Here is a 12,325-nt window from a genome sequence, read left to right as displayed (position 1 = left end):
AGTAAATAAATACTAATATCTCTGTCTCAGAGTTTATTGAATTTTATCTTCCATTTTCTAGCAGTCTGCGGACAATACAGTTTTAGTTACGTTACTATTATTATCTTTAAATACTCTGGAATCGTGAAACTATCCAATTACTAACATGCTATCGAATAAAATGCTACAGAAATGCACATTCTTCAGAAAACATTCTAAAATCATCAGCTTTGTTAAGAACGATGTACCTATTGTCCAATCTATTGTATTTAATCCGATTAAAGAGCTTGAACAAATTGTAAATAATAATGTTAATATAAGACACTTACGTACTTAATGTATTTTTTTGTGTGGTTAATTACTAATCATTTGTAGTTTTAATACGCCTAAATAAATCACATCTCTCGACTTACAGAGTCTTAGTAAATGTCTAATATATTAAAACTGAACTATGCAATTTGTTTGGGCGTTGTATTAATTATTCTTCGTCTCGTGACGTCAACGGAATTGATTAAGAAAGTAATTTTCTCTTGGTTCGTAATTTATTCATGAAATCGGTAGGCGTTTCGCTTAATTATCTTTTTATCGAAGGATCTTTGATAATCCTGACCCTAATCCTATAACAAAATTAACCGCTTGAACAGCTTCCGATATTTAACTTCCATTTTTGCAATGACAAAAAAAAAAACAGAAAGAAAATTCACGTTCGAATATAACCACAGAACACTACTGGGACGGACTATTTAAAGCTTAGTAGCGCGATATCGCACATAGGAATATCAACTTTGTCGCTTGAATCTTAAGGGATGTAATTATGTGAGCGTATAAAGGGGGTTGTCGGGCAGTGGGGCGGCCGATCGATACTGGGTCACAGGCCGTCGTATAAATAGGACAAGCGAAGTTAAGGCCGCTCCGTACGCTCGGTTTCGTTCGTGCAAATCGATGCGGCAGCTGAGTTTTACAATTTGAATGAAAACAACAAAACTACTTCTTTCCGTGTCTCAAATTTTTTACAAAATCCCACTGATTTCATTTTTATTTTTTATTGCTTAGATGTGTGGACGAGCTCACAGACCACCTGATGTTAAGTGGTCACTGGAGACATCTACAACGTAAATGCGCCACCCGCGTTGAGATATAAGTTCTAAGGTCTCAGTATAGTTACAGCGGCTGCCCCGCCCTTCAAACCGAAACGCATTACTGCTTCACGGCAGAAATAGGCAGGGCGGTGGTACCTAACCGTGCGGACTCACAAGAGGTCCTACCACCAGTAATGCTTCAACATGCTTTCCACCTCAAACAGTATTACAGTACAACTAGATTACACATTTGTAGGATCAAAATCACCGACCGCCATCAGTTGGCTTCATAAGTACCTCAGCTCGTTTGTAATTCACAAAAGCTTTTCGAATGCTAACTTTCACATGTGATAGCTTTGTTGTTTTTATCTGCATGAAAAAATATACTTCCAAATTAGGGAGACTTGTATCATTTCTTCGCGATCAAAGAACGAATAATTAACCGTTTTAATGGTCACAGTAGTCGCAGTATCACGTCTATGACTCATACAATCCTAAAGTGTAAAAAAATTATTTAGATTATCCTATTAGAAAACTGATTGACAAATGGCAAATATTATTAAATTATTATCAAATGAATAACAGCTATCGGTCTCCAATTTAAGTTTTATTTAAGTTAATGTGTTTATTTAAAGATATTATTGTGAGTTTAATGATTATTGTAGCGATCATAATTAAAAGTTTTTGGATTTAATTTATGTTACGTTTGAAATTGTGGGTGTATTTTTTGTTTCAATCACAATGTTTGGTATATCACTTTTATACGGTAGGCAGCGGCTTGGCTCTGCCCCTGGCATTGCTGAAGTCCATAGGGCGAGGGTAACCACTCACCATCAGGTGGGCCGTATGTTCGTCTGCCTACAAGGGCAATACAAAAAAAAATTTAAAAAAATGTATTTAACCGACTTCAAAAAAGGGGGAGGTTTTTAAGTAACTGTATTTTTATATAAGTTACAACAGAAGTATTTCCTAGGTCCATTTTAATGATTTTTTTTATTTCAGAGAAGATTCTTCTCACTTTATGATCCTATTTAAATTTTATCAACTCTGACCAATGTTTTTGAGTTATCCTTTTTTTCCTTACCTAAGCTAATGGTCTAGAGAGACCATATCAGCGTCACCGAGCTAGTAGGTGAGCTCACGGGGCTCAAACCTGACGTTGTTGCTAACGCGAACCCTAGCAAGAGCCGTGCTTCGCAGAATCTACCACCGGATTGGAAGCTATCCTTAACACTTTCACTGCGGAACGGGCCAATGTCGGCCCGCCGCGATACTTTCAGATGGTGCGCAAGGGCGGATCCAGGGGGGGGGGTCATGGGGGTCATGACCCCCCCCCCTGAGCTGGTTCCAGGACCTAGGTGGACCACATATTGAACATAATGATTTTAGGACCACGGTTATAGAATTAAATAATCTGCCTCATTCCGGGCGTGATAGTGCTTCTCTGGATTCTTCAAGAGAAGATGACAGTATGTACGTGTATATGTACAAGTTATTATGTGTTAAGTTTTTCAAGTGTACAATAAAGAATAAATATTTTTAAGTACAGTACTTACGTACATTAAAAAAAAACCTACTTTTTACTTGTATCTATTGTTATCAAAATTAAATTATAAGTTCTTGACTTGACCATGACTATGTGACCCCCTCCTGGCACCAAAGCTGGATCCGCCCTTGATGGTGCGGACGAAAAAAACTTTGTTTTTTTCTTCCTACCTATGCTGATAGCCTTGAGAGGCTATATCAGCGTTACCCTAGCTTGTAGTTGAGCTCTCGGGGCTCAAACCGGACGTAAAACTATGTCGCTGTAGCTGGTGCGGACCTTTTATTTCAAGAGTTTGTAAGAGTTCGACACCAACAACTATCTTATACCTTTAAACGAGCAATTCTTGTATATTAATATACATGTATATAATCTGAATCTCGGAAACGGCTTCAACGATTTTCATAAAATTTAGTATACAGGTGATTTCGGGGGCGATAAATCGATCTAGCTACGATTTATTTTCAGAAAATGTTGTTTTATTCGTGTTTTCAATAATCAACTCTTCCCGACATCTATTGGCGAATAATAATACTATTTTCCTTAATTGAGGGCAACTAAACGCTTTAAAGACACAACACGATGGCGTAACAAAAAAAAAACGAGCAAAGCTCGGTCCTCATCTAGTGTACTATAAATTGATACAGTATGTTTTCGCGTATTTATAACATTTTAATCTACCCTAGTTTTAGTGGATCGAAAAAGACCTGACACGCACTGTTGGGAATATCGTTGGGGGCGAATTTCGACCCGCCGCCGCACCAGATGAAGGCTTAATGTATTTTCCGAAACCGCTCGCTTACGTACTAACTAGACCATAATTATTATTTATTAAGGTTTTGTTTCATCGGTTTTTTTCTAATATGAACAAGTGCTAGTGGTTTTTAATTAAGAATGATGTCGGCGACAAAAAAAACAATTTTTTTTTACAAATTCAATACATATAATTAATACAAACAAGTGGTTTTTAATTAAGAAATAAGTCGGCTAAAAAAATAATTAATAAATTCAACACAGATAATGCGTCATTTTGAACAATAACCTACTTTAAAATTTATATAACTTTACTTTAAAATTAAGTTAATAATGTCATTGTTCCAAAAAAATAAATACAGATAAATGTTTTTTTTTTCTGGTACATCCAGCGAGAAAAATGACTTTTTAATCGACTCGTACTGTCGACAACAGCACGCACACACATACACAGTTTACGGAAATTCAGTAAAATGTCAAACGATCGATCTGTATCTTACATACTGGCAAATCGTAGCTACATCGTAGCAGTTTTGTTTTATTAGGTACACTTTTTTTTTATTGCTTAGATGGGTTAACGAGCTCACAGCCCATCTGGTGTTAAGTGCGCCACCCACCTTGAGATATAAGTTCTAAGATCTCAGTATAGTTACAACGGCTGCCCTACCCTTCAGACCGAAACGTATTACTGCTTCACGACAGAAATAGGCAAGGCGGTGGTACCTACCCGCGTGGACTCACAAGAGGTCCTACCACCAATAATAATTTATCTATTTATTTTATTCTCCTCTATTTCACCATTCTCTATTATTTTTAATGTATGTTGAGACTTGTTTATGAAAGATTTCAAACGGTCCCCGAATAAAGAGCACGAAAATCTCCAACCACGTTATTTTAAACAAACGCAGCATATGTTCCCACATCCTACAGTTAGACCAGATTTCCTTTGCTAACAATCCATCAAAGAATCATTCATATACAGTCACGAATTCAAAGCCGAGTTAAGCGTCAATGAACAGCCAAAAGCTTTCGCGGTAACCATCAGCCTGGAAGCAAATACGAAGCTGCGTGATTAATCTTCAAATTAATTACCGACCTTCATACTTCACGGCTCACATGGTTCGGCTAACAGCCGCGGCCTGGGAAACCGCATTTCTGCGAATTAATTCATAAGAAATTGTACATTTATTACATACTAGTTTAATTTAATTTTATAAGGTCTCATAAATAGTTATAATAATTGTTATAAACTAAATTTTTTTTTTATTGCATTGATGTGTGGACGAGCTCACAGCCCACCTAGTGTTAAGTGGTTACTGGAGCCCATAGACATCTACAACATAAATGCGCCACACACCTTGAGATATAAGTTCTAAGGTCTCAGTATAGTTACAACGGCTGCCCCACCCTTCAATAAATGGGAGGGCCAGGACCTTTTCAACGAGTCATGTTATTAATAGTAATTAATAATAGCGTAGGTTAAATATAAGTTTTTTTTGTTAGATAGATGAATAAATAATTACGTTCGTGTCACCCGAGGAAAATCAAAGTCGAAAATTGTCAGTTGAAATATATATATGAAATATTTAAAAACGATCCTTAATAACTACTCTACTAGGTCCGGATTTGATTTGTAGTGGAATCTTTGTGAAAAATCATTTAGTAATCGTTCTTGTTTCATTTATGTTTCTGGTAAATATTAACGTGTGAGAAAATTATTGCTTGAAGTCGTTCAATCGGTTTTGTACGAACTTATAAAGTTTGAGTTTGAATATTTTTCTTTCAGAGTTTATGGATATTGGGGTCTGGTCTACCTTTAAACCTTTTCTGTTCTATGCTTTTTTTATTATTATAACAATTTTATTTATTTACTTTATTTCATTTTAATAAATAAAAAATACCATAGTCGCTATCTCTTCTGCCAAACGCCGCGCCCGCATTCTGCCATTCCTCATCGTGACAAGGGTGGCTTTGTTCCAGATATAACGTTAGGAAACATTCACCTAGAAAATAATACCTGGGTATAATTGTCAGCCTCTACTTATTACGTTTTCTTATATTGTTTTATAACAATGGCAATGAAGATAATAAATCCGAATTAAAAACCAGATTTACTAAAATAATAATTATTATAGTAACTATGTATTTAATATGAGATTTATATCATTTTTGGAAATAAAATAATTTAGCTTTATTTTTCGTATATAAATTCACGACGATTCACGACACGTAAATTTAAATGAATATATGTTATGTAGGTAGCTTTTCTATCTTTAATTTATAGATTGTGTCCGTATTGTATTTTTAGTTAGGATTGTTTGGTGCTCCAACATGTTATTGTCAGTTTCAAGTACAATGCGATTCAAAAATTGAAGCTGACAAGAGTTAGACAATACAATTATTGCGATCTTTTTAAATTTAAGTAAATTTAACACTTGTTATACTATTTATTTATTAACTTATTTATTTATTTGGGAAATCAATAGTCCAATACAAACTTATAAAATTTAAAAAAATAGCTAAAACAATAGCCAAACATGTTTCCACCATCAAAATCCTAGAGTAGAGTTCATTCACAGTGCGTTTCCAGAGATCATTTTTGCCACGTACAATCTCGGCTTTAGAATGAGCTCCCCTCCACGATGTTTCCTGAGCGCTATGACATGTCCTTCTTCGAACGAGGCTTGGCTCTGCCCCTGGCATTGCTGAAGTCCATAGGCGACGGTAACCACTTACCATCAGGTGGGCCGTATACTCGTCTGCCTGCTAAGGCTGTTAAAAAAAAATCACATATAAGTAGAGAGTGGACAAAGGAAGAAAAATAAGAGAAATTTAAAAATTTTAGTTTTAACAAAAAAAACAAAAAAAAGCAACACAATACGCACATATTATTATGTACATCAACTTACACTATAAAACTTAATAATACTCATCGGACTTAATCACGTATACTATGCGCATGTCTTCATCCGATAATTAATGTGTATCACAAAAACGGAAACAGACACAATAAAGAATAAACACGAGAACACACGCTTGCGCTCCTCCATAATGTTAATCGAAATAAGGCAAACTGTCCACATTTCGTTTGTTCATTATTTCCGCCTCATCATCATCATCATTCTCCTGCCCTTTTCCCAGTCACCTGGGGTCGGCGCAACATGTTTTCTCCTTCCATACTCTTCTATCATATACCATTTCTTCACTCACTCCCCATATCGTCCATATTACCCATATCGTCTTTCACACAATCTATCCATTTCTTCTTAGGTCTACCTCTTCCTCTATATCCTTCCACATTCATAATTAACACTCTCTTACCAACCTCATTTTCATTTCGTCTCATCACATGTCCATACCATCCCAAACGCGCACTCCTCAGCTTCTCTGCCACAGGTGCCACTTTCAGACTTCCTCTAACATATTCATTCCGTATTCTATCCTATCCATTATCCATCATTATTTCCGCCTATAAACAATAAATCATAGAAGACAAACTCCAAGTAAAAAGGAACTAACCGATTCATTAATCACTGCACATATTACAGAAACACACAGAAAAATGCTTATTAAACTACATATTTTATTATATACTAGTGAAACTCGGTCGCGTCCCGCCATTGTCATGCTTAATTGTATGAAAAATATTGATTTCTTGAAATTACCGCGCCACCTACCTTGCTTTAATGGTACTACGACAGAAACTTTCCCTGTAGTGTCAACAACAACCGTACCAAGTTCGTTCACAATCAAACGCACAGAGGTCAAACATACATAAACCGAAGATTAATAAAATTTTATTGCCACGTTGCCTTAATTAATTATTCCCTACCTAATCGTTGGTAGCCTAGAGGACTATTCCAACTTCGCGCGGATCGGTAAGTGAGCTCACGGGCTCAACCTGAGAGAATTGCTAACACTAGCCCTAGCAAAAGAAGTGCTTCGCTGAATCTACTACGGGATCGGAATCGCGACCTACTGAGAAGATCCGGCGAGAAACTCAGTGGGTTGTGTCTATGGGCTAGTTCGCACGTTGGACTCTACGAGCTTGACGAGGACGGTGACCGGTGCTTGAGGAGCCTAAAAGCACCGAGAATGGATCTGGGGGATCCGACAAGACATATTTTGGGCGACGGCGGCTTTGCTTTCCCCGTCGACTGGGTCGGATATGGTTGCTTTAGTGGTTAGTGACCCTGCTACACGATTTAGTTATCGTACTATTGCTGATCAGCCTCTTTTGCGCTTGTTCCTGACACTTTTTCCGAATTACTCTTAGCTTGCGGCAATTGACTGTTGAAGGGCATTTTTGTTCCATTTTATCTTCTAGAAATTTCGATTGTTCGGTAATAATCGTAATTAGGAATCCAAAGACTGTCTGATTAACAAGCAGCGGTTTCCAAAAAAACCATTAACAACTTTAGATGTAAATTTCGGTTTCAATATATGCATATTTTAGTGAAAAGGTTTTTGTGTTGACGGAAATGGGTTAATATTGTCATTCCTTTGGGCCAAAGCTGTTTAGTTTGTTCCGAAGAAACTTATCTCAGAAGACCCTTTGAGTACCCTTCAAAGAGGTTTGGGGTTATATCGTTCGTCGCGAACAAAACCTTCGATTTATATATTACATTGAATTTGTTTTCTAAAGTTATTGTCACGTGCAATTTTTTTTTATAGAGCAACTCTAGCTTCTCCAAAGGCTTCCTTTCCGATGCAATCTAAATAGCATATTTTGTCATACCACACCAATAGAGTATCACTTCAAACAGTTTTTTTAGATTACCGAAAAACACGATTATATCGCATTCATCACGATTCAGACTTCAAGTGCTAGTCTGAAATAAACATTTTTATCTATAACCAGTTCTGTTTTATCTCCAGTTCATAACACAACCGTCACGTCTGGTCACGTCCGAGAAAAATAGCTTCTACTTCACACAGTAAAGAAAACCAGTTCTAGAAAGTTCTTGAAAACACGAGAACGTCAAATAAATATTATGTTTCTGAATGAAGTAAATAATGTGCATTAATATACGAAAAACAAGGCCCACAGACTGTAATTTAAAATTCAAATTAGAATCAAAGTCAAAACAGAAAGTCACGAGACAAATACTATATTTGTTATATGTATGAGTAGGTATACACTGTAAGGGTTTTTACAGTTGATTTTAGCATAGCAAAATATTTGAAATACATTCCATTTAACATTTGAACTTTTTTATTATTATTATTACTCATTTTATCAATCAAAACATTTTACATGGTATTAAATTTTTTAATTGTTTTTACCATAAAACCATTAAGTTTGAGGGAAATTTATATGAAATAATTAATGTTAATTAAAAATATTGTATATATTAAAATACAAAAAAACTTACACAAAATCCATAGCAAAATTAAAACGAAATCGTGAAAATGAAAAAAAGGTAAATTGAATTTTATCATAACTAAGGTATTCAAGGTCAGAATTCGTGGTCACATTTATATTATGATTAAGTAGACATATTTTATTAGTTATTCGAACTAAAAATTTGAAACCGAAAAATTTGCCAAGCATATCTAACAATACTGATAGGTCACTGACCACAAATCCAAAAACAAAAAGCCACACGTGGCCCAAATGTACATATATTTCAAGGTCGCAAACAAAAAATATTCAAATTTTAACATAGGTTACATACATAACCATGGCTTAAAAATCATACACATACCTATACAAATATTTTTCTAGGACAAAGGCATTTGTACCTAAACATAATATTAATTACATGTTTATTTATAAAAAACCAGAGCTTTTATGTTATTAACGACTTTTAATTGCAATAGGTATTTTAAATGACGTTACTAAGCGGCTTCCATAATCGACGACAACTACTCACCACGGGTACGCTTGTCGCCTAGTATGGCGATAAAAAATAGTCATCAAATATGTTCTCACGCGATCAAATACGCTTATAACTACATATACATGTTTCGATCTTGTCTGGGGACAATGCCCGATATCACTGTACCAAATTCACATACTTAGTTATGCTCTTCGCTTGAATACATTGAAGAAACTATGTAGTATCACACGAACTATTTAGATTCGCACGTGTCTCAAATTTATTTGTATTACAAATCAATATTTTGACTTTCATTGAGTCACTATCTATCCGTTTGACCGTCATGCAATAGCAAATGTATCAGACTGTTCGTCTACGATATAACTAAGCATTTCATTGAATGCTTAACCCACAGACACAGCCCACTGAGTTTCTCGCCGGATTTTCTCAGTGGGTCGCGTTTCCGATCCGGTGGTAGATTCTGCGAAGCACTGCTTTTGCTAGGGCCACTGTTAGCAACACTCTGGTTTGAATCCGTGTACTCACCTACATATTAGGGTGAAGCTGAAATAGCCTCTCAAGGCTATTAGCATAGGTAGGAAAAAAAACATTAAATGTCGAAAAATATTTATTGTTTAATAGCACTTCCAAAACTAGTTTTGAGGTAGGAAGCAATATAAAATTAATTAAAAGTTTCTTTAAAATCCAACTACCCCTTCCTTCTTGCCACTGAAGTGTACTCTTTAAGCTTTTAGTGCTATAGCGCGATAAACTTATCACAAATACGCGTATCCAGTTTCAAACTTGTCGAAGTAGATTTCATCGAAGAACATAATAGCTATACGAAATCGACACTAATGTTATAAATGCGAATATGAATTTGTTTGCTACGATTTTGTCTTTTAACTACTCTACCGAAGAGCATGGAATTATGCACACATTATCACTAGGAGTCCAAAAAATAACATTAGTCACTTTTCGTCCAAAAAAAAGTACCAGATCTGATTCATTTCTAAGTTAACACGATTCGAACGGCGGGTGAGTGCTAGTTTTTGAAATAAACGCTTCCAGTGACTCGATCGATAAATTCGCAGAATGATTGTGAAAGTAATCTTCATTTAAATAATAAATTTGCAAATCACTTGAAACTTTGCTTACCGTTCCGCCGCTTTAGAAAATCGATTAGCCTACAATTTTTTTTTTTATTGCTTAGATGTGTGGACGAGCTCACAGCCCACCTGGTGTTAAGTGGTTACTAGAGCCCATAGACACATACAACGTAAATGCGCCACACACCTTGAGATATAAGTTCTAAGATCTCAGTATAGTTACAAAGGCTGCCCCACCCTTCAAACCGAAACGCATTACTGCTTCACGGCAGAAATAGACGGGGCGGTGGTACCTACCCGTGCGGACTCAGAAGAGGTCCTAGCACCAGTATTAGGTTTAAGGAACCACGTTTTATTTCAAGATCTAATGAGCCGTGTCATGACATTTAATTAGTTCTTTTGCAGTGCTCATTTTACGAATGTAACCTATTAGCTATAGCATCTTCATGATCAAATGGAATGAGTTTTGTTATGAAAAGTCAACCTATAATGTAATAAAGACAATGAAACAACGCAGAAACATGCAACGATAAGTTGCATGACATCAAGGAATTTTTTTTATAAAATTTTTGATTCTAAAAAATGGCGTCTATAATAAATGAAAAAAATACTAAATGTAAAACATTCGAAAGATAAAATGTTCGTATGTTTTTAACAAAATTACGCAAAAATGGATTGGAAATGCCTCTGATCGGATTTACATGAAATTTAGCACAGAGATGGATTACAACCTGAATTAAGACAGCTGATGATACTTTTATCATGGTAAATGGTAACGCCGGAGAACGCTGGGTATATTGCTATAGTAAATATCACAGTACATTCGGTGGTCCGTGGTTTTATCTAAATCGACCGATCGATCGATCGCCCATGGGCGACGGTGACCCCTCACCCTTAGGCGGTCCGTATGCTCGTTCGTCTACCATTAAAACAAACTGCGATAGCGTCTACTAAAACTAATTTCAACCTTTATTCTTGTTCACAGTGCTCCCAAAAATGCATATTGAAGTGCAAGTCGCCCTAAACTTCGTCATATCTTACTTATACAATAAGCTGCCAAGACGGCGAGTCAACATCTTCGGGGAAGAATTAGAGAAGGCACTCAAGGACAAATTCAGGGGTCATTGGTACCCGGACAGACCGTGCCGGGGCTCTGCGTTCCGATGCCTGAAAACTGGAGGCCCACTGGATCCAGTGCTTGAAAGAGCGGCGAGGGAGTCGGGAGTGCCCGTACGTGATGTACTAGAACACCTGCCCAGGGATCTGGCTGTCTGGGTTGATCCAGGTTCGTTTGATGTTAAATTCTTTATTTATTTATTTATTTGGTCGATTATATTTAGTTACTAGTGTTCGCCTAGTGGTCGAAATTCTACCATATTCATTGGCACCTCAATTGTATGTAATTAAATTTTCTTTTGATTCGTGATTGACTACTTTCTAATTAAAAAACTGTATTGATAAGCACTAAAGATGGACAGCAGCAATTAGTAAAAAAAATCAATTGAAAAACAAAAGGGAAAAGATACTGAACAATTTTTCTTATTTCATTGTAGATGTTGAAAAGTAAAATTTCATAAGACACCTCAACACTCGTTTTTAACTCGCAAATACATATCTCACTGACATCGTGACCATTGAGCTCGTGTCTTTCGTGACCACGAAAATTGCAAAGTATTTGAAACGTCGGAAATAATAAATTCTATTTTATACTGTGGGTGATAGTAGATAATATAGTTTTAATTATGACATCGTCTCGCTAAAAGCTGCATCTCGCTACATTTTAATAAAACAAATGTAATGTTGCTTAGCTTTTATTCTTGGTTATAAATACTGTTCTGTTACTGACATTACACCATCTTCATGACCAAATTAAAACGAAATGCAAATTGGTCAGCCATTGTAGAAATTAGCTTGCACAAACGTGCGAACGATCAAAAACCTATCCAGATGTTACTGTATAGGTATACAAGTACAGATGGCATTTAAATAGGAGCTACTTAATAAACCAAGATAAAATTGTAAAACACTCTCGATCTTACA

At 36.0% G+C, this 12,325-nt stretch overlaps 1 protein-coding gene across 1 annotated transcript in view; it reads left to right on the top strand.

Annotated features, from left to right (window-relative positions):
• The window catches only part of LOC101744020 (protein Tob1), a 48,181-nt gene that overhangs the window by 31,389 nt on the left and 4,467 nt on the right, over window positions 1-12,325 (top strand). Inside the window, exon 2 of the mRNA XM_004923180.5 lies at window positions 11,271-11,570. Coding sequence (XP_004923237.1) covers window positions 11,282-11,570 — 289 coding nt within the window. The 5' untranslated portion in view covers window positions 11,271-11,281. The remainder of the gene's footprint in view (window positions 1-11,270; window positions 11,571-12,325) is intronic.

The sequence above is a fragment of the Bombyx mori genome, chromosome 10, assembly GCF_030269925.1.
Source record: "Bombyx mori chromosome 10, ASM3026992v2".
NCBI lineage: Eukaryota > Metazoa > Arthropoda > Insecta > Lepidoptera > Bombycidae > Bombyx > Bombyx mori.
Note: the sequence above shows the minus strand (reverse complement) of the source record. Positions and strands in the feature narration are given on the sequence as shown.